The sequence below is a fragment of the Hyaena hyaena genome, unplaced genomic scaffold (genome assembly GCF_003009895.1).
Source record: "Hyaena hyaena isolate Hyena2069 unplaced genomic scaffold, ASM300989v1 scaffold_493, whole genome shotgun sequence".
Lineage (NCBI taxonomy): Eukaryota > Metazoa > Chordata > Mammalia > Carnivora > Hyaenidae > Hyaena > Hyaena hyaena.
The window spans coordinates 857,633-881,138 of NW_024081125.1; the positions used below are offsets into that span (position 1 = coordinate 857,633).

General features: G+C 45.1%; 1 protein-coding gene across 3 annotated transcripts in view; it reads right to left on the bottom strand.

Annotated features, from left to right (window-relative positions):
• Positions 1-23,506, bottom strand: part of DICER1 (dicer 1, ribonuclease III) — a 66,734-nt gene that overhangs the window by 21,181 nt on the left and 22,047 nt on the right. For all 3 annotated transcript variants that reach the window (XM_039254558.1, XM_039254557.1, XM_039254556.1), the window contains 11 exons: positions 21,665-21,851; positions 20,851-21,013; positions 19,296-19,426; positions 18,197-18,331; positions 17,346-17,506; positions 14,922-15,090; positions 13,226-13,698; positions 6,023-6,155; positions 4,517-4,759; positions 3,761-3,915; positions 810-942 (listed from right to left, as the gene is read on the bottom strand). In XM_039254558.1, coding sequence (XP_039110489.1) covers positions 810-942; positions 3,761-3,915; positions 4,517-4,759; positions 6,023-6,155; positions 13,226-13,698; positions 14,922-15,090; positions 17,346-17,506; positions 18,197-18,331; positions 19,296-19,426; positions 20,851-21,013; positions 21,665-21,811 — 2,043 coding nt within the window. In that variant the 5' untranslated portion in view covers positions 21,812-21,851. The remainder of the gene's footprint in view (positions 1-809; positions 943-3,760; positions 3,916-4,516; positions 4,760-6,022; positions 6,156-13,225; positions 13,699-14,921; positions 15,091-17,345; positions 17,507-18,196; positions 18,332-19,295; positions 19,427-20,850; positions 21,014-21,664; positions 21,852-23,506) is intronic.

The window sequence follows — 23,506 nt, forward strand, 5'->3', positions numbered from 1 at the left end:
CACAGGTGAAACGGCCAGTTTTAAAAGCCCTGCCCAGTAAAAAAAATCTAGATCAGCTATGATGGAGATTTGATCATTTTAACGAATACAGATTTCAGTTAAGATTTTAATGTATCTTATTTTGACTAATCTACAAATAGTTTTAAAAAATAACTAAAGATATATCAAAATGGGACTGTAACATACACATTAACAGCACACATTTTTACGTGCAAGAGAAATCAGTCATCCCAGAAGACCTGGAAATCAGTACTGGGACCAAGAACGGCAGTACCCCGAGGCAGATTTTCAGGTGAACAACCAAACAACTACAAAAGCTCAAATATATTTAATAAATTCTGTTCCTATAAGTATCTTAAGCCACAGCTGAGGGATTCGGTCGGAAACATTGATATTAGTAAGATCTCAGTGGAAACTGCAGGGGTCACCTTGGTATACAGTCTGCTGACGATCTGAATGTGTGGCTGACCACAAGAGCGATTTATAAATGTTCTCTTAAGACAGATTCAAAGTGGGGCACCCGGGGGGCTCAGTCAGTAAAGCATCAGACTTTGGCTTGGGTCACAATCTCATGGCCTGGGATCTCGAGCCCTGTGTCAGGTTCAGCCCCCGCTTCAGATCCTCTGTCTCCCTCTCTGCCCCACCTCCCCACCCCATATACTCGCTCTATAAAATAAATGAATATTAAAAAAAAAAAAACAGATTTAAAGCTACATTTACCTGTAACTTACATGGGCATAGAGAAGCTGAAAAAAAAATCCATTAACGACATACTTTCAAGGCACAATCATTTCTTTTTCTAAACTTACAACAATGGAGGCTCGAAGAGGTGAGTTAATTGGCAGATAAAGAGTTGAATAAAATGTACCATCAGGCAGCTCTCGAGTTCTACATTTAGGAGCTAGATGAGTAAACGGATCACTTGGTAATCTAGCACAGTATCTGTGAAGAAAAAGAAATTCTGGTGCTAAATCCACGACTAAGAAACAGAGGGGAAAAAATCCTTTTTGGTAGTCATATCCTGAAGTCTAATGTTGTACGTCCCTCTTCCCCTCCACTGGGTTGGTACTGACAGGTGGAGTTTGAGTCCCAGTGCTTCAAACTTTCAGTAAGATGAACACCGTCGTCCAAAGGAGTCGTGTGCAGTGACCTTCTGTGTCTACACTGTCCAACAGGGTGGCCACTGAGCACCTGAAATGCGGCGAGGAGCTAGGGGACTCTTTTCTACATTTTATTTCATTTTGACTCACATTAAAATTTGAATTTAAATAGACATGCCCAGTGCTACCACACAGCACAAAAAGTACTGTGCGGAATCCATTAGGAAAACTCACTGCCAGTGCTTGGTCCTTACTGTGTTCTGTGCACTGGCAAATGTTCAGGGCCGGCCCAGTACTGACACGACGGAAAGCATCAGAACAAGAAGCCACCCCTCCCCTCCCACCACACCCCACCTCCCCCCACAGGGCAGGAAGCCAGCTGCAAGGGCACTGAGCCTGAGCAAGGAGGGCGCTGGGACAGGAACGTGGTCCGGTGGGGGCCGGAGTCACACAAGGAGGGCAGGGGAAGGGGCCGCCGCCCTGCAAGGTCACGACCCATGCACTCAGGACACCCAACACGGCGGCAGCCCTGCCGAGCAGGAGACTGCCTACATTCAGGGACACTGAACATAAACGTAACTATTTTGAGGGCAATGGGAGTCCTATCTCTCACTACAGAGGAAGCCAGAATAAAGATGGGAGAGACGAAAGCTAGAATGGACCCTGTGGTGTCATAGTAAAAGTGCATGTAACAACATAAAGGACGTCAGATACGGAAACAAATACAGCTATAAACGTGTATGTGAACACACACACACACACACACACACACACACACACACACACACAGACATGCAGTTTATAGCTCTGTCAACTAAGGAGCCTGTGAGCATCAATACTCCAGAGGCAATGAACACACTTAGTGCTCAGACTTTGGTTTCTAAATACCACCATTTGCCACTAAAAAAAAAACCCAGAACATTTTGGGGAAACAGCCAATATCTAAGCTGGGGCAAGGAAAATAAGAGTTGAATCTAGAACATCGTAGTGTGCCATAAAATAGGAAGTGACCAAAGAAGAAGGGTGATGGAAAAAAGACTAGCTTGACGGGGCTTTCATTGGCCAAATCTGAGATAACTGTAACATCAGAGTAAATAATAAATAATAGTAAGCAGAATACAACCCACTGAATAATACAGAAGTCCCTCAGTACATATTAGATTAAAAAAAACTAACAATAATAAAAAGAATACACGAACGGAGAAGAGAGAAAGAGCTCTTTGTTATGGCAGAATGCCAACAAACAGAACAGCAGAGTTAGAAAATCACCACTTGGCAGATGCCACAGCCATGACCAATTCAGGCAAGAAAAAAAACACCAATACTTAAACTCATGGGTGAAACGAGGAGGAGGAATAAATTTTACACGGTCTTCAACCACCTCCCCATGAACTACATACTCATTGTGAAGGGAGAGAAGGCAACTGCACAACAGAGGAAGCTGGCCCACCTGTAAGTGACCTGAGCCACCTCCACCAGTAAGAGGACAATCGACACCGAGTGCAGTCAGCAGGACGGGACGAGACAATGTGGCATCACTTCTGTGAGGCGCTGGCCCCAGCACATAACCCGGGGCTCAGGGTCACAAACAGCAGACAAAGCCACGTGGAGAGGCAGCCTACAAAATGGCTGGCCTAGAAGCTTCAAAAGTTTCAAGGTCATTAACGTCAAGGAAAGACAAGAATAGTTCCGGGCTGAAGGAGACCGCAGAGATGAGAAAGGCACATACAACCCTTGATGCTGACTGGCTCCTCTCACTACCGAAAACATTCTCATGAAACCTGAATGGGTCTCTCTGGGTGGGGGAGTGTGTGTGTGGTGGGGGGTATATGGGAGTTCTCTGCAGCGTTCCTGCAATGTTTTAAAGTTTGAAATGGTTTCCAATTAAAAAGTCAAATAGAAAATCTTATGTCAGTTGCCCCTTTATTTTGCCTCTGCACAGAAATTTATCCTGATACGTAATCTAGGTATGTATCTGCTTTTCTTAGTTCTCGGAAATGTTATTACCAATTCTGGAGAAAGTAAATTAGCACATAATCAAAAATACCAACCAATTTAACATAATCTTGTAATAGCGCAGGTAATGGAAAATTCAACATCCCTCAACATTCATGGCACAAGATTTTTCATGATAAAAAATATTTAGTGAGCACTGTAAAATTAAATTAAATTAAATCTAATTAAAAGAAGCATCCCTTGGGACACCTGGGAGGCTCAGTCAGTCGAGCGTCTGACTTCAGCTCAGGTCGTGATCTCACAGTTCGTACGTTCGAGCCCCGCATCGGGCTCCGTGCTGACAGTTCGGGGCCTGCTTGAGATTCTCTCTCTCTCCTCTCTCTGCCCACCCCCAACTCATGCTTTCTCTCTCTCTCAAAATAAATACATGAACTTAGAAAAAAAAAATCACGTCTTCATTAAGGCTGCTTTGCCAACAAAAACTAAACTTTTATCATGGCACTGTACCGTTTTAATCTTTTGACCAAAAAGCAGCATGAATGGAAAAAAGCAACTTTTTTTCTTTCTCTCGCCAAAATACTACAAGCCATAGATGAAAAGACTGGCGCTTCTTTGCAAAAGGGTAAGCACTTCCGTACTCACAGCTTTGGACTTAAATCTTGCAACACTCCTAGGTTTTCCACGCAAATGACTTCACATCATACCTATTGATGTGTCCAATGGCCGTGTTGATCGTGACTCGGGGACCACCATCGTCGGGCCGCAACACATATGGTGGGAACACATCGTCGTCATCCACAACAGGCTCAATGTCAGTCTCCCCCGTATCCACGGACTTGGAACACTTGTTTCTCAAGATCTGAGCGTTGTAAAAACAGATTTTATGAGAAGAACAAATGCTTTCTTTGCCACATGTCAGCTGCCTGCCTCTGCACCTTCAGAAACAGCTATCGTGACGTGAAGCAGCGCTCTCTGTAAACATGCTTCAGTACTGCAAAGTCACCTGGCGCAGAGCCTCCCTCCCGGGGCGCCCCTTCCCAGCTCCAATCACGTGCAGACACTCACCACACGCACACGAGGTTTGCATGGTACTGCACCTATACACACAAGCACAAACATGCGCACACACGTGTGCATGCACGCGCGCACACACACACACACAGGGCTGGGTCGTCACCTTCTGACCACTCCACACAACTCAGTCCCTCCACTGGGACTGCAGGGTCCACACCACCAGGACGCTTTCCAGGCATTCCTGCCCAACAACCACAGGACCATGTTCACTGCGAGCTTTCAAACAGTTTGTAAAATACTGCTGGCTCCGTGGTTACTTGACTTTCTTAAAATATACGCACTGCACACCCCTGTGGAGACTACGCTCTGTAGATAAAGCTGCTTTGATCTATTTCTCTGCACGTGCAAAATAACTTAAAGACGCCATATTGACTCTTGGAACTCACCTTTTCAATAGCTTTGTATGTTTTAAGGTCTTCTTCAAAACTTTTTATTTTGTCTGTATCCGCTAACATTATGTAATTAGAGATCGGTGCCCTTGCCCTTCCCTTAGATTGAACATAGGATCGATACTCTGTGGGTAAATCAAAACGAACCACCAAGTTGCACTTTGGTATGTCAACACCCTCTTCCACAATACTTGTTGCAATAAGCAGGTTGGTCTCATGTGCTCGAAATTTCCTAAGTACCTGAAAAAAGTCCACCAAGAAAAGCAATTCTAAGAAATTTCCAAAGGAACAGTGCAGTACAAGTAAGTGAAAAGTGCCATTTCTGACACATATTCTAGGCGCACTCAATCTTTAAGTCCAGGCTAAAGAAGAAGACACCACCACACAAAGCTCAAGATGCATGAGCACATGGGCCAAGAGGCTCCGATTTATTTCCAGTTGAATGGGACTCGAAAAATCAAAGTGCCCTTCTACCGTACACAAGTACGTACAAGTCATAGAAAGCCTTCAGGCTGGAGAGGCCGGCTTCTTCAACGGCCACAAGAGAACCTAACCAAGAGAGTGACCAAATGAATCCACTTCTGGAGTCCTGCTGACACTCTGACCTTACACGGCAGTATCTTATGTCTGGGACACTGTGCTAACAGCCCTCCAAAGATGCCAAAGCTCCTTCATCAAAATCCCTAAAACACTGGTAATTACAAGTAAGACATTACTTACTTTCTGGCATCTTGGGACATTTTCAATTTAAGGAATCAGAACTACTAATTAAAAAATTAAGTGAAAATCTTTTATATTAGATTTAAAATAACACCATTTCCCAAACCAGGAGAAGTTACGTAAGGAAGTAAGTTGGCTTCTAAACATAAGTTGGCTTCTATCATACCAGCTATTAGACTCTCCAAACTTGGAATGTTATCAAACAGCTATGACATAGAAAATGAATGCCAACGTGAATTATTCCACCTTTCACTGAAATAACAAACTGCAAATGAAAAGTTTTTGTTTGCCAGCCAGGACACTATATTAGGTTTCCCATCTTTACAGTGCTGTCTCCTATATTAAAATCTTAGAATGTATGAAAAATATTCAGCCAAAATCTTTAAAATATAGTTTAGTTTTGAAGTATTCAACCAAGGCAGGACTTTAAATGGAAAAAAGACACTTTATAGAAAAAAAAAATTCCTTTTGTTGCTCAGTCATATGGAATCAACAGGAGTTATAGTTACACATGCTTCATTTTTCTAAGAAATGCCATCAGTCCAATAAAGGAAAATCAAATGGTTGATGGCAATTAAGACAAAATTGATTTCCTAGACAGCTAGTCTAATTCTGAACACGAGTCACCACACAGCTACCTCAGAGGAGACAGCTAGTCTATCTATGAGCAAGTCCTCTACATTACCAAAAATGCCAGCAACTATAAAAAGAGGGAACTCCTCTGAGCAGAGTTCATACAAATTCTGAAAATTGTTATTGTACGATTATTTCAACTTAGGTTACCTCTTCCTGTTTTCTGAATTCTGCTTCCATCTGTTTGTTACGAGGCTGATTCTTTCCAATGCCATGTCCAGTTATAAAATTGCTGCTGATGTAAGCCAGCTCTGGATCCTGTTTGCCAGCTTCCTTTATCAATCTAAGAAAATTATATACATTTGGAAGTTAAGCATGGTTGAAGGAAAAAAAAATCTAAACTTTTGTTTGTAAGGTCTCCCTGAAAATGGAAATATGTGTCTTTTTTGCTAACCTACCTCACAAAACGGTCTTGGTGTTATTTTGTTGTTGTTTGTTTGTTTTCCACCTGGCTTAAAACAGAAATCACTGCCACTCTTCACCGAGTAGATCTGTGGGCCAAACACTTATAACACCAAATACAGGGCTGATTTCGACTGACAAACAAAACAGTCACAGTACTTCAAACTGTCTAATTTGGCAGTGATGACTTACTAGGAATGTAGCCCGGCAGGGGACAGAGCCAGGCAGAGAGGAACATGGAATCCTCAAACGTCTTGGCTTCAGGCCAGGACCTATAATGAAAAAGCCGCACACACTTCTCTGAAAGCTCAACGCACTTTTCCAAACACACACACACACACACACACACACACCTCGCGGCCGCAGTCAAGGCCCTGCCTCGACGGCCAAGCTTCCGCAGGATGCGCACCAGCACCGGAGGCCAAGAGGGGAGTCTACGGCAAGGGAAACCTCAGCCGCCTGTCCTGCGGGATTCTACGTCCTGATTCTACGTCCTGAGGGAGCGCCTGCTGCGTGTGAAACACGGCGTGGTTACTTCAGTCTCACCGCAACCCTCCCCCCCGCACTGGACGCAGAGCTCCAGGGCAAGAGAGGCCTCCCCCGTGCCCGATGCTTTCCTGCCCCCCAAGGCCGCTGACCCCCCCAGTTCTGCACAACAGAACCAGACTTCGGCACGGCAGTCGGTGCCAGAGTCGCCATCCCAGCCTGTCACGGAAGCGAGGCCCCCAGCTCGTCCCTGTCGGTTCCGCTGCGTGAATCCAGAACGCGGGTAACCGAACGCCGGCCTTCCGGCTGAGCCGCGGAGAGGAGCTACAGGAGGGGATCGCGTTACACGGGGACAGGAGGTTAACAGTTAGCGTTGCCATTACAGCTATTTTGGAAATATCCACATTCAAAAACTCAGCACACGGGATAAATGGTTCCACACCTGACGTAAGTGATTCCAGATGGTTCTTCTGAAGTCATACGCATAGTATAAATTCCTAATAGAAAATTGCATTTTTAAGTCAAACCACTCTTTTTTTTTTTTTTTTAAAGTACATGAAACAGACTAATATCAAAGAGCTGGAAGAACCCTTGAGTGGCCATCTAGAATATCTTCCTGCCTCCAAATCAGCCGGACACGTGCGTGTCTAGGTTAGTTTACGAGTCTGTGCTACATTCAAATACTTAAAATGTTCAGAATCAGAAACTTCCTTAATATGTCCCAAGCTTTGTATAGTTATTATAATAAATCTACGATGTCAGTAACATCATGTTTGCATGTTTGTTACATGCAAAGAAACGCATGTCTAAAATGTAAAATTAATTATCTTAGAAATACGTACTTCCAAATGTTAGTGTATGCAAGTAAGCATCCAGACGTTAAAAACTGCATTTCACGTCAGGCAGTAGGCAAAGTAAGTAATTTAATTAGGCAAAGAATGTACTTTATTTTGCCAAAATGGTCGCTTTAGCCGATTTCAATTAGCTGAGAAGCAGGAGCGCTAAGAGTAAATGTGTTTCTCCTTCGTGAGACTCCCATCAATGCCGCAGACAACAGAAGAGACGATACGCCCATTAACAAACCACATCTCTGTAAGCAGCAATTAAATGCGAGATACTTATGCTGATGGTGTTTAGAGAGAAAACTTTGGCAGCTAAATGAGGGGATGCCTGATCACAGTCCCCAGACAAAGCCATAGGCTTCCAGAGGGCGAGCAAGGTGCCTACAGTGGTCAGGGAGCTCACAAGCGAGTAACACAAACTGCTTACAGACCTCACGGTACCACGAACAGATAAGACAAAGTCTCATTTGTGTCTTCTGATTTTTACACTGAGTTTATGTGAGCTGCTGCACAGGTAAGCGGTTTAATAAACCCTGCTAGGGGTGCCTCTAGGGCCCAGAGTTCTCAAACTACCTGCAGCTGAGAACAAGCTTTTTATTTTTTCTTTTTGTCTAATGTCAACTCCATCAGAGAGCAGCATGTTTGTAAAATTCCATGAAAATTTACGAAGAAAATGAAACAAATATCTGAGACCCAACTGTCTTATATTCAACAGACATCACATGCTGTCAAAATAAGAGTTTCTAGATGTTCTCCCTCAGTCTCTGTGCCTGACTCCCTCAGCTGGCCCCAGCCCGCACATCGCCTCCCCTGTCACACTGGAAACAGCGTGGGCAGGGGTGCCGGGCTGGCTCAGTCGGTTGGGTGTTTGACTCTGGATCTTGACTCAGGTCCTGACCTCACAGTCCGTGAGTTCAAGCCCCGTGTCAGGTTCCGCACGGACAGTGCAAAAAAGCCTGCTCGGGATATTCTCTCTCTCTCTCTCTCTCAAAATCAATGAATAAACACACACACAAAAAATGAAACAGCATGGCCAGAAATAGGAAATACATGCACTAGATTCCGAAAACTAGGAGAACCATGATTTGACTAAACGTGCTAATTTATGCAGACAACTGTAAGGGGAAAAAAAATTCAAAGAAACAAACACATCGTTTGAAATATGTGCCAAGTACTAAAATATGTTAACGATAGCTTTTAATAGTCTCCTTACTCCTTTCATTTTTTTTTAACAACATAAGCAAATGAAATGTAATTGCTCTGTGATTCTACCAGAAGAACCATCACTGACAGCTCCAGTATAGAGACATGATGTGCACTGAACATGTGCATAAAGCACATAAAAAAACCCAGCACCTACTGTATCCGGTGATAAAACAGCCATTTTTAGATACATTGTTAAGAGACAGAAAACTTATGTCTATTTTACAGACGGATATGCTGAGGCTTTAAAGAGTTAAACAACTCTTCTTTCAGGTTGCCTGGGTGGCTCAGTCAGTTGAGCGTCCAACTCAGTTTCAGCTCAGGTCATGATCTCACAGTTCATGGGTTCAAGCCCCACACTGGGATTCGAGCCTACTTGGGATTCTCTCTCCCACTCTCTCTCTGCCCCTCCCCCCAATGCATGCTTTCTCTCTCTCTCTCTCTCTCAAAATAAACATTTTTTTAAAAAGTTAAATAACTTCCACAAAATACACATTTAAAAAAGCGAGTAGAAATTAAAGGAACCATGGATCCTTGGTGATATGGCTGATTCCAGAGCTGGAGCAGGGAACAGGTGAGAAGAGCCCGCAGCGTCTTACCTACCACAAAGTAAGGAAGTGCTCAAAGAAACAACAACAGAAAGGATGAGGGCATGTTGAAGGGACAAAGGAGCTGACCTCAAAGAGCCCCCTGTGGTTCAGAGTGGAACAAGGAGAACAGCAAGATAAATGACCCAGGCTCAGGTTAAAGCCTGAAGTGCAAAATACACAAACATGAGGGGCGCCTGGGGGGCTCATTCGGTTAAGCGTTGACTTCAGCTCAGGTTGTGATCTTGCGGTTGGGGAGTTGGGGCCCCGCATCGGGCTCTGTGCTGACAGCTCAAAGACTGGAGCCTGCTTTGGATTCTGTGTCTCCCCCCCATCTCGGCCTCTCCCCAGCTCTCACTCTCTCAAAAATGAATGTTTAAAAAAATTGTTTTTAAATACACAAACATGAGTCCACAATGGGAAAAGAACCTAAGTCAAGAAATGCAAGTAAGTAAAGAGGATCAAAGAGAGTTTTCCTCACAGAAGAATTCCAATAATAAATGTAAATAAACATGCCCCTTTGTGGGATGAACTAGGCCTAGTGATCTGCTTCCAGAGAATGAAGTAAGGAGGAAAAAGAACACCTTCCAGGAGAACCCTGGCAAACACTACCATAACCGTGTGACGAGGTTTCACGTCACCAGCAATGTCTCATGTTGACACCATGAGTCCCCATGATGCAATGTGATGAGAAGGGCACTTCACCTCTATGGTATTCTTCCAAATCCTAAATCCCTATTTTAATCCTGAGAAAAACATCAGACAAATTCAAATTGAGGGTTAGTCTACAAAATACCTGGCCAGTACTCCTCAAGACCGTCAAGGTCATCGAAACTACGGGAAAACAGAAAATATAAGAGGACCAGTGGAGATCAGGGACACACGACAACTAGATGCAATACGGTACCTGGGATTAAGACGATGACACTAATGGGAAAACTGGTAAGTGAAACCGAAGTCTTAAGTTTGGTTAACGGTAACGCACCAGTGTTAGTTTCCTGGCTGTGACAAACGTACATGATAACATAAGATGTTAACAACGGATGGGGGAAGCCAGGTGAGGGGCACAGGGGAGCTCCGTATTCTCTTTACAACTTTCCAGTAAACATTTAAGTTACTAGAGAAACAGAGGGAGAGGGGTAGAGAGACGATGTGAACCCAGGCTTGTCCGATGCCAATGTCATACAAGACTAGCAAATTACACAGTGAAAAGGGCACCAGACTTGGCAACTGGAAGCCCTTTTCTGTATCTTCATATCTGTGTTATTTTGGGAGGATCACAAAAGGAGCCTTAGCTTCCACATTTATGGTACAGTTAAAACATCTACCTTCCTTCCTATGGAGTGTTGTAAAACTTAAAAATATGGGGCACCTGGCGGGCTTAGTCGGTTAAGCGTCGGACTTCCGCTCAGGTCATGATCTCATGGTTTGTGACTTCGAGCCCTGTGTTGGGCTCTGTGCTGAAAGCTTGGAGCCTGGAGCCTCCTTCAGATTCTGTGTCTCCTCCTCTCTCTGCCCCTCCCATGTTCATGCACTATCTCTCTCAATAACAAATAAAAATGTTTAAAAAAAGTAAAGATACACATATATTTAAAAAGTAAGTTATAAACCGGGGTGTCTGGGTGCTTCAGTCGGGTAAGCGTCCAATTCTTGGTTTTGGCTCAGTCTCTGCTGACAGGGTGGAACCTACCTGGGAATCTCTCTCTCCTGCTCTTTCTGCCCTCCCTCTCTCTCTCTCAAAAAATAAACTTAAAAAAAAAATTGAACATAAGTTACAAACCATAAAGCCCTACATACATTAAGGCAGAAGGAACACTATACTCATAAGATGGTACGCGTAGCTACGTTACACACAGGAGTAGCTCTGACTCACTGTTTTAATCAGGAGAGGACAACGCTGCCCATCCATCACAATAGCTTAGACTCCCATGAAACTATTCACTGAGGAAGGGGTTTCCTCCCATTAAACTGATGGAAGGAAAGAATGTGGGTTTCAGGAAGTTTTTCTAAGCTTATTAAAAAGCTTACTGGAACAAGACCTCTATTGTATATTTAATTAGCTGCCCATAAAGTCGACTCTCAAACCGCTCTTGATTCATCATCCAACACTGAATTCCAGCCACGTTTCAGGAAAGCTGATCACCATGAATCTGATCCTCAAAGTCAATAGGAAATAACAGACTGATTTTTGATAACCCTTTTCAGGCTAGTATTCCTGACGTGAAAAGTGGCACAGCTCTACATTTAAGAATGCAGGTAGAGGAGAAGGCAAAGAAGAAAATGTACCCCATTTCTTCTAAGCCCCATAAAACGTAGTTAATTCGTAAACCATCCTGTCTGGAGGCAGGGCCGTAGCGAGACGTGGAGCTGCCCCCTGAAATGCCTCTCCCCTGTTCTAGGAAAGAATCCTGACAGTCCTGCTCGCCCTGGTCTGTCTCCCAGATGTCTGCCCACTGTAAAGCGCTGGTTTTTAGTGTTCTGTGATGCCCAAGGCCATCACGGCTGTAGACGGGACTGGGAACCAGGAAGGAAGATATCAGGATTCTAGAACTGTCTCAGCCACTGCCTCGCAATTTCACTCAGGGCCTATCACTTTTCCTCCTGAGGCCCTTTCTTTTTTATAAAAATATGCAGGCTGGATTAGATAGTCAATGAGTCCCTTTCCAACCTTAAACTTCTGATTCTAATGTAACTCACTACCTAACGTTATTTGACTTTGTATTCATCATAAGGATCAGGTCCAATGACTATGAAAATTACCAGACTAAAAACCACCAGATGACTACCCCAGAGTCCAATTTCTCATTACTCAAATCAGTTTTCAAACCCCTAAAACAGTCAGAAGCAGTTTAGGGGGGGGAACCCCAAATTACCATAGGAACCAAAGCTGAATTCCTCCTCAGAGATCACTACTCGCAGAGCTGACTCTTAGAGCTCAGCTCTGGCCAATTAATGGGTCTCAGAGAGAAACAGACTGTTGTCGAAGTACAAAATAAGGACCATTTCTGGCCCTTAGATACCACGGCGTCTGTACACAAACCAAAAAGAGCCCTACGTTACGGGACCATCCGACACAAATTTGGAGTGCCGCTCCTTGGCTGGGCCTACACGTTCAGGAAGAATCAACTTCTACCAAAGAGGTGGGTGGAGATGGGAATCCACAGCCTAATCTGCACACAGGTCATCCTCTTCCAATATCCTCTGAATCCTTCCCCGCCATTTGTGTTTTCTTCTGATTCAGAAAACTTTAATATACAGTCTATGAACCAATCCTCACTGCAAATCCAGCTGTTCTCAACTTTTTTCCACTGCGAATTGGCACACTTGAATCAACACTGGTTAAGATAAAAAAGCTAACAGCAACAATAATGACAAAATAACCATGATAATTCTCAGGGAAAACTTATCCTCGAACTACGTGGAGGAGGAAGCTCGGTGTGACATGCTCAACATGAGGCCACATAGTCGAGGCGAACGACATGAACTGCATCTAACAGTGAACCAGGAAACAGAAGTGTTTTACTGTCATGTAACTCAACTGTCCCATACTTGCTCTCTCTGTCAGATGGATTACAACCGATTAACATCCTTCAAGGAAAAAAAACCCAACCTGATGTCACATCAGATCTAGCCTTTCGGGAAGGCGACAGTCCTATGAACATCCCCCGTTGCTGCAGGTACAGCTTCGCACACGACCGCGGATGGTAGCGGGTGAAGGACACTCGCCCGGGCCTTCCACCTGCCAGTCTCAAAGCTATTACAGCGTGTCCCGGCCCCAAACCAAAAGCTGCCTCGCTCCCCTGCGGGAAAAGACGTTACTCATGCACATTTACCTGTTTAAGACAACTGCTGTGTATCTTCTTTCCACGAAAATGATCCCGCATAAGATGTTGGTGAACGGAGATGGAAAGTTGGTCTCTGGTTTCTCCTTCTCTTCGATTTCTTCATCCTCATCATCGTCCTCGGAATCACTCCAAGACACATAATTATCCTGATTTCTGTTGTTATACCACTCGACACTCTCGAACTGCTGCCGCTCATATGGTTTGTACTTGCGTAAGATCTCGAGCAGTTTGATTACCTTAGGAGTCACGAATTTCAGGTCAAGGGAGGCAGGAGAGAAGTGCTCTTCACACAGTGCGTGGATTTTCCGTAGGAAGGTGTCTGTAAACAATAGAAACTTCCTGTGCAGCTCCTCCTGCTCGTGCTTGATGTACTTCTGCAGCTCCCGGACCATCATCCCAGCGACCTTGTCTGCGCACCAGGGGCCCAGGACCACCAACACGGCACGGCAGTCTGACAGTATCTACGAAACAGCGCAAAGAGCCAAATGCTGAGCAGTTATCCCTGCAGCATTTTCGTATGTGGCTTAACCGGGACTTCGGTTGTCTTCGGTCTGCCCCTTCGAAATAAATGTACCCCACTAATACGGCCAATTCCTCACGGTCGAGGGGAGCAGCTGGTGGGCATTTTTGAATCTCTCCCTTTTCAGATACAGATATGCCCAGAACCGCCCTTTTGTTTTCCCCAGAAAACGTAATGGTTAACAGAATATAAAAGATGCAACTGTGTAAGGTGGTTAACAAAACTGAATTTCAGGTCTGTTGTTAGTTACAAGTAGAATGGAATCACTTACTTCCAGGTAAAATGCAAGAGGTTACGCAGCAGCGCCATTTTCTTTGAGGTACCAGAGAAGAGCAAGGCAGGTTTCCTTGCACCTTCTGCCCAGAGCGCCACATCTAACAACCCTCGCTCAGAGCAGAACAGAAATCCCTCCCTGGCCAGGTCTGCAGGCCAGTCAGAGGCAAACTGGGTTGAATCTGCGCAGACTTCATGAGAAATCAAGGGCTGGGAAGAGTCTAGGCATTGCTGCTCCCGAAAAAAAGTCATCAGGAGGGAAATCCGGACTCTGATGTAACAGCAGCACACATGAATGTTCTATAAAGTCCTAGGGTGACGGTTCTCAAACGTTAGTGCACTGGGACACCTGGAGACCCTGGCACAGCTCAGCCAGCGGGACCCCTCCCCTGAGCATCAGCTTCAGCGGATCAAGGATGGGCCCCTAAGCTGTTGGAACAAGTCCCAGGGGGACGCGGACACTGCTGATCTGGAGTCCACACTCTGAGGACCACCAGTCTGAAGGCCTCTCCTCCCAAAGCTGTCCGGCTCCGGAGAGATGGGCTCAGACCCAGTTACACACGGGGGAACAGCCCGAGAACTCGTTCAGCCCAAGGGTTGGAGCAGGGACTAACTCATCTGTCCAAACAACAACGATGGACCCCAACACAACTCCTTGGTTTTCTCTTTCCAACCGATCTCCTTAAACCAAGGAGATCTACACTTAATAATCTGTCAGGAAACCATAAACTCAACCCGATATGATCTGTTCAATGAAAAACGTCCAGAAAGAAGATAAGCTCTTGAACTGAAACCTAGCAACAGCCTCATGAGACGTGCACTGTCATTTCCGTACGAAAAAGAAACAGAAGCCTTTGATTATACTTCCTCTACTTACTTGCTCACGCTTACCTGTTTAGAAATCAAAGTCGAATCTCTCTCTTTCGAATGCGCAGATATGTTGCAGTCGTTGATAAAACTGAGTGCTTCCTCCAGCTCCAGCAGCAGTCGGCCATAGAGGCCACTTCTGTCTGTGAACGGCCCACAGTCCACCACAATCTCACACGGTTGAGACGTGTATCTTTAACGGGAAACAGCAGATGTCACCGCAACAGTGAACTCCCGCACCACCACCCAAGATTACATGTCTACGGCTGGGATCACAGGCAGGCGCCCTAGTGATCTTCCCCATGGGGCTCTCACTTTCAGACGTGCTACCCTTGCTCGGGGGGCTCTAGGAGCGACTGCCTAACACCCGCATTCACAGAATCCTGTGAGTCTCACCGAGACCTTATCATCCCAGGATTTTTGGTTTTTAGGGTTTTAGGTTTAGGCTTTCAGCTTTGTCTCCTTGGGCATCAAGATACTCAAACAACTCAATTATGATTACTTCCCAGACACAGAAATAGGGATGGGGCATATCATGGAGAGAAAATGTTACTGAATCTACCCACCTCCATTCTATTTGAAACTTTTAGCATTTGCAAATTCAATTTTATTTTCATGTATTTTTACTGTATCCCTGTAAGGAAAGCTCACTTAGCTTTGAACTGATTATGGTATCATCCTTGGATCTCTTATGCCTTTCATGAAATAGCACAACCAGAACAGCACATAATATTTGAGAACACGAACAATGACTAGAGTGTCTGGGTGGCTCAGTGGGTTAAGCGTCCGACTTCGGCTCAGGTCATGATCTCACGGCTCTTGGGTTCAAGCCCTGCATCAGGCTCTGTGCGGAGAGCTCAGGGCCTAGAGCCTGCTTCGGATTCTGGTTCCCTTTCCCTCTGCCCCTCCCCCCACTCACACTCTGTCTCTCTTTCTCTCTCAAAAATAAACATTCAAAATAAATAAATAAATAAAAGTACCAACAATGATTAAGGAAACGAAATACACTAAAGACATATAACAGTTTTCATTATTCTCAATCAGAATTCATACTTAACCAGAGAGTGGTGCTTAGAGAACCAGGAAGCACCAGATTCAATGGATCACTTATCAGTTTTACTGAAAGGCTCTAACACCTCTACTTCTGAAAACTTCAAGTAGTGCAGGCTGCCCAGTCTAATTCAGAGCAGATCAAAGGAAAAGTACAGCCTTTCACTTCCACATCAGATCATTCTGGCTCAAGAAAATCGAGAACAACACATTTGAGAGGTCACGAGAGGTATATTTCATACGGCACTTGAATCCTTACCTGCCGTGAATCTGAAGCATTATCTTTTCTTCTCATTCTACAGGTTCCTATTAAACCTATCAAATGGCAGGTACACTACAAGTTCCTATTAAATGGCAGGTACACTACAAGATGTTTCTCATGTATCAATGTGACTGATCATCAAAGAATCCTCGGAAACCACTGACTGTCACCACCATTTTACCAGTTCCGGGACAATAAATGACTCACCTGAAATCATATAACTTCCAGTCTGTGGAAAATAGGATTTCGAAACCGGTCTGATTTAACTCCCTAACCTGAGAAATCAACTTCTCTAGTCATAATAACTGTTCCAAGAACTACCACTTATAAGGATGCTTTAGGAGTTGAATTAGACTTATCTAAAAACCTAACTTAAATAGGCTCCCATCCACCAACTCAAATCAAAAAGTGTGTATGTGTGCACGTTTTACTGACACTCAAAACAGCTACCTTCTCAAAGCCACAAACCTGGAAAGCATAAACAACATTGTTCTCAGATATTCACACCCATTTTCAAAACAACCGGGTGTTTCCAATCAGTTTAAAACATAGTGTAGGGGCGCCTGGGGGGGCTCAGTCAGTTTAGCATCCAACTTCAGCTCAGGTCATGACCTTGCAGTTTGTGAGCCCAGGCCCAGTATCAGGCTCTGTGCTAATAGCTCAGAGCCTGGAGCTTGCTTCGGATTCTGTCTCCCTCTCTCTCTGCCCCTCCCCCGCTCATGCTCTGTTTCTTTCTCCTCTCTCTCTCAAAAATAAACATTAAAAAAAAATTTTTTTTACAACAGCACAAAACCCTGAATTGTCCATAAAGTTGTGTTCTTTCGAAGTATCACATGGACACTTAGGTTGGAACGACCACACGCACGTGCGCGCAGACAGAAACAAGTTTCCCGTCCTCGTTCCCGGTCCTCGTCCACATCAGCAAACAAGAGGGGCCCCCACTCGTGCCACCTTCTGAGCGAGGAGGCCCCCCCATCTGCTGCTCTCTGTGGAAGCAAGGGGAGCTCCCTGTCCTACGGATTCTCAGACTCGCTCGTCCCCTGCCTCAGCCATCCGTAGCCATCCGTCCACTTGGACAGGCGCGGTCCGGGAGGCCCACGATAGGGACCCGAGGGAAACACCAGCTAAGCACCTACCTGTCCAATACCACCAGGTCAGTGGCGGTCTCAGCATTACTCTTGAGGATTTTCTCCAGCTTCTGAATCTTTTCTTCCAATTCCTCGGGATCACATTTCCCATTTAAAATGGAAGCAGTCAGTCCCAAAATACGAGGACACGATGGACAATCTTCGCAGAGCTAACACAATAAGAGATACTAACAGTGAGGCATTCGTTCTGCGAGGCCAGAACGACAGAGACACTGCCAGACTAACCGATGTCAGGAAGATGGGCAGATGCTAAAAATATCACTTATGGAATCACTGGAGACTGTTTCAAAGATCTCTGTGCCAAACAGGCACGCGTAAACATGCTATGACAGATCACATAACTAATTTATCGCAGATTCCGTACTTCATTTATTTGTTTAAAATTTTATCAAAGGAGGGGTGCCTGGGTGGCTAAGTTGGTTAAGCGTCTGACTTTCACTTAGGTCATGATCTCGCGGTTCGTGGGTTCGAGCCCTGCGTCGGGCTCTATGCTGACTGCTAGCTCAGAGCCTGGAGCCTGTTTCAGTCTGTGACTCCCTCTCTCTCTGACCCTCCCCTGCTCACACTGTTTCTCTCTCTCTCTCTCCTAGAAATAAATAAAAAACATTAAAAAAAATTTTTTTTTAATTTTATCAAAGGATTAGATTTACTATAGATTACTCATAATAGTTTATTATTATAGATCTCAGTGAAAATTAATTTAATATTCATTCATTCATTCATACACGGAACCAAGTTCCCAAAACCGGTAACTAATATTACTGTTTTTGATATATAAACACACTGCTTATTCTCAGGAATTTGACTTGTGCAGAGACTGATGAAATCTAAAAACTTACCTTCATAATTTCTCGGTAGGGGTGGTCTAGGATTGCAAGATGACACTCATCAAACACCAAGAGGTTAATGTCTGACAGTGATAAGTAGCCATTTTTCAAAACATTCAAGGCGACATAGCAAGTCATAACGAGAACCTAAAAGAAAGCCGACATCACTGTACGAACGTGCGTTCACCCACCTGCGTACACTTCTACTGAATCAGGTTACGGAACCACCACTTCAGGTGAGAAGTGAGGAACTTGTTAGTGAAAATCACAAGAGACATTCTAAATGCACGCAAGCTAACACTATGGAACCAAGACATGGGAAAATACGGAAACAGGTTGGGAGAAAAAAATTCGTGATGACAGAGACCATGTTTTTATGATAAATCTCCTAAAACTACTTCGGGTTGTTGGGTTCCTAGAGCCATATTTTGACTGACGAGACCTACTGATTTAATCAGATCACAAAACAATTCACCCTGCATTTTCCTCTTTTTTCCTGCTGAACGGATGAGGTTTTATTGAAGAAGGTGCAGACTAAGTGTTCTTTTAGGGCACTGTCTCTGGGTGGGCACGTCAATGTGTCATTCATGAGGACTCAACCCCAGGTGCGAGGCACACGTCGGCGTGGACGGCCCTGGCTGAGTCAGGAGGCGTCTCTTGACCACTTCAGACCCACCAACGCCAAAAGGACCTTCAACACACACTGGCCCCACAGAAACGTGGCAGGTGGAGGAAGTCTCGACAAAGACCCAAAGATCTCAACCAAGAGGTGTCTCCAGTTTCAAGACATTTAACACAAGCATGAATCTTCTGAAAAGCAGGGTATCTACAAGCGGGAAGCACAGCATCAGGATTTGTGTTTTTCCAGCAAATAAATCACACTGGGAAGCTGTTTCTCTTCTGTGAAACAAGAGCAACGTTGTAAGTTACTGTTTATTTGGTCTTCGGCTCAGACAGTGAAAACGAGTACGGAAGGGCTAGTTTCTAGGTTGAGGAAGTACAGGAAGAGAGTTTTCAAATGAAACAAAGACAACCAGGATAAAGGTCACCTTATAAACGAAGCCGAGGACTCCTAGGGATGTGGAAAGGGGAACTTCTCTCCAAGTCTTACCTGGTGCTTAGTAAATTCTTGGTTCCATTTCTCTTTTGTCCAAGATGCATTCACTTCTAGGTGTGAGTATTCCCCAACCTTGAGATCTGAATGAGTTCTCACAGCTGACACTTGTTGAGCGACCTGGTTTGCTGATTACAGACACAAACACTCCTTGTGAATACGACACATCTCATCTAGTTGGCTCTCTGGACGACTAACGATTAAGATAGCTAAGGAACTCCTTATTGTTACCTATCACTACCTAACCCCCAATTTTTCAGAGAGCCACTTTAAAACCCTGTTTCCAAGGTTATCCCCCAAAATGCATTTACGGGACTCAACACCCAGTTCTCCGTCATTCACTCCAGAAATCCCTACGTCGCCCTCCTTCTTTACAGCTGATTTTCCCAAACCTAAGAACAGGACTTTCAGGCTGGGATGCGAACGACTCCAGATCCACCCCCCCACCCCTAAAATCGGATTGTTTCACCAGGAAATAAGACAGTCTCATATGTATTTAAAGTACATGAGAGCATCACAGACTGAGACCATCTTAATAAACAAGGGGACCACCGGCAGGACTGCATCAGCACCCTGGCAGCTGGGGTGCACATTTTATAGTTTTCTTTTTAATACGTAATCCCAAGCATAAACCCCAGGAGTGCAAATTCTAACTGAATATCTAACTTTTAAGAAGCATCTAACTCCCCTTCTGTAAAGGGTGTAGCAAAATCACAAATCATGATGTTACCGATCTCATAAGTCAAGTGCTTTTTGACGGACTCTGAGAAGCTAGAACAAATATGACCAAAAGTAACTGTGACAACACAGATTAGGTTATGTTCCCAAGGTAACCCATGCAAAAACCACAGCATCAGAATTCAATACATTTAAGGAGAAAGCTAAAGTTTAACATCTGTGAAATAAAATGGCTAACGCTTAAAAAGAGTACTATAAAGTTAAGAAATAAGACTAAATGATATTTCTGCTATCAGAATTTCAACAAATATGTTATTTTTCAAACTGTCTGTACATTCAATAATCTTTTTTTTGTTTTTTAATGTTTATTTTTGAGAGAGAGAGTGTGAGCGGGGGAGGGACAGAGAGGGAGACACAGAATCTGAAGAAGGCTCCAGGCTCTGAGACGTCTACACCGAGGCCGACGCGGGGCTTAATCTCACAAACCATGAGATCATGACCTGAGCTGAAGTCGGACGCTTCACCGACTGAACCACCCAGGCTACCTGACCCGTTCGATACTTTTAACTTAATATCCACAGAGAAAAAAGTGCTTATGGGACACCTGGGTGGTTCAATCGGTGACGCGTCTGACTCTTAATGTCTCAGGTCATGATCTCACGGTTTGTGAGATCAAGCTCCGCGTCGGGCTCCGCGCAGACAGCTCAGGGCCCGCTCGGGATTCTCAGTCTCCCTCTCTCTCCCTCTCTGCCCCCCATCCCCCCGTTCTCTCTCTTTCTCAAAATTGATAAGTAAACCTTTTAAAAAATGCGCTAACTATAAAAACGTCATCCAATTTCCTCCACGCAACATAGCAACGTAACCGCTGTATTACCGGAGTTGACCAAGAACACCGTCCTTTTCTCATTTCTGCTGAAGTCCCCCCGGATCTGATAGGACAGCTCTTTAGTGAGCAGCACGGCGATAAACGTCTTCCCTGAGCCAGTGTTCAAGCAGACTATGGTATTATGATCCAGAGCCGCTTCAAGCAGTTCCACCTAGAAATGCAGTGGGGGGAGAAGGATGACAGGCTTCTGGTCGAAGTACAAAACTGGGCAAACTGGATTGTGTTTTAGTTCGGGAAACTGTGCTCTTTCCTAAAATCTTCCTCTGATGAATCTGCTGAAACACAGACTTTCTGTGTCTTTTCGGACAGAGGAGACTCACAGGCGTGAAAAGGCCTGTTATACACAGCTGGCTGTGTTGTGTGAATACACGTAGGGTAACGTTCACAATTTGAGAACTATTTTTGCGGGGGTGGGAGGGAGGGACAGAAAACTTCTCGAGAATAACACAACAAACTGAACCGACAGTGTTCTGCCCGTTGTGGCTGTTCAAACCCGCCTCCGCCCCCACCCAGCCATTGAGGACAGACCCCCCCCACCCCCCGCAGTGGATATTGCCGAGTGGCAAGGTTTTTCAGAGGGGAATCAATGAGGAATTTCACAAATGAAATGATTCCATCAATCGCCTTGGCAGAGGTTAGAAAAAGAAAAGGGCTATTATTAAGAACAAAAGTTATCTGGCACAAGAAAATTAATCGAAGAGGAGAGCCTGAAAAGGTAAATGGGTTTTCCAGAAGACATGTCAACTACGCGCTGACTCCCATTTTAGTGAAAACACTCCAGTATTAGTGTCCTCATTAGTACCTGATATTTTCTTGGCGTATAAATGTTATCATGGATTGCTTCTTGTTGCCATGGCAGTCCAAAGAAAGGGCCCATTGGCGAGGAGGCAGGGGTCACGAGCTGCAGGCCGGCCATGCTGAGCGGCCGCAAAGCAGGGCTTTCATTCATCCAGGGCTCCCCTCACTGCATTCTGCGCTAGTGCAGCTCACTACGGAGGGAGAGAGAACACCATGACACCACCGTGCGGGGTCAAGGGCGAAAGAAAGCCAAGACACAAGAGAAACATTGGAATGTCATTCCGACGGACCCTTTCCAACTTCTCCTGTAACTGTTTTAGCTTGGTCTTGGTCTGCGAGGAACACTGTAAGACGTCAAGCGTGCTGTACTTTCCGACCCAGCAGGTCTACACCGAGAAACTCGTCTGAAAGGATTAGGCAATACACAAAGATACAAGGACATAGGACATGAGTACGTACTGCTGCATTATCACCCAAAAGCAAGCAGCGCCTTTCGAATGCATTTGAATGTATTTCTGGAATATGAAATGAGCTACGTAAATGATGGTACCGTTATATCATGGGATACTTTGAACCTGTGAGGAAAATCCGTATCTAAATTGACTGATATAGAACCATGCCTATCATATACCTTCAAAAGAAAACATAAAGATGATGTCTTGTGAAATACATATGTACATATGAAGCATGTGGGTACATAAACAAACGTATTTCAAACATTCCTTGTCAATTCTACGATGCCACTGCCGATAAAGTTGCGAGGTAACGTTCGGAAGGCACAGAGCCCTGGGAAAGATTCATGTGCCTGCCAACACTTTGTCATCTTCTCGAAAGATCATAAACACATAGGTCTTTTCCTCAACCGACAACCTGTCTCAACTGCACAGCTGACCAACTATTTTAAATCTCTATCTTTAAAATTACATGTATCCTAGACAAATTGAGACAAAGGGCACCATTCTGAGTTTTTCACGGTAGGGAAGCACTCTTCTGTGTTTCACGTATTCTTTCCCAAAGATGAATCTGACTGTAAAATGACCCACTAAACTGGAGTATTTTTTAAAACTCCTAACCTGCAGCCAGAGGGTCAGGGTCTCAAACCTCAACATGAGAGGCCCACCATCAGCATCCTGACCGGCAGCAGCATTCACTTGCCCCAAAGGAAATTTCGGCGCCCATGCTGCTCGGGAGCTTTCACCGTGATCACTCTAGGGACCTGGAAAGAGGCCTGCCCTCTATCCCTTGACGAGAACCTTGAGTCTCCTGACATGTGAAATGTACGACCACCATACAGGACAGGGACTCAAGCTGTCCCACCTGATTCAACGGGAAGTGTCCTGTGTGGTCTCTGTTGTGCACGGGCCCAGCCCAGGCCCTGACTTCAGAGAGCAGTTCGGTGGACCACCACTCAACATCTGGCCAACTCCCGTAGGACCTCCAGCAGGCGGTGGGGGGCCCAGGGCTGCGGGCGCCCAGAACGGCAGCAGGGCGGGTGCAGCCAGGCCGGACAGCACACACCAGATGGTATGACCTACAGCCGCTCTTGCTGGCCCTCTGGGAGGAGGGCGGCGAGCAAAGGACTGCAGGTTCAGTCTGAAAGCTACCAACTGTGTCCCTCCTGGAAATCATCTGCTCGTCACCTACCAAACCAAAGCCCCATCAACTGACCGTTCTCTTCACCCCACACTTGGCGTTCACTGTTCTCAACTCCTCGGGCCTGCTGCCCGCACACCCGTGGGGTAACTCAACACGGCTGCCAAGAATCCAAAGTTAAATCCACGGTACCTCATATCCTGAGGCCCAGTGGGCCACTCTGTGGGACCCATGCCCAGACCACAAGCCCTTC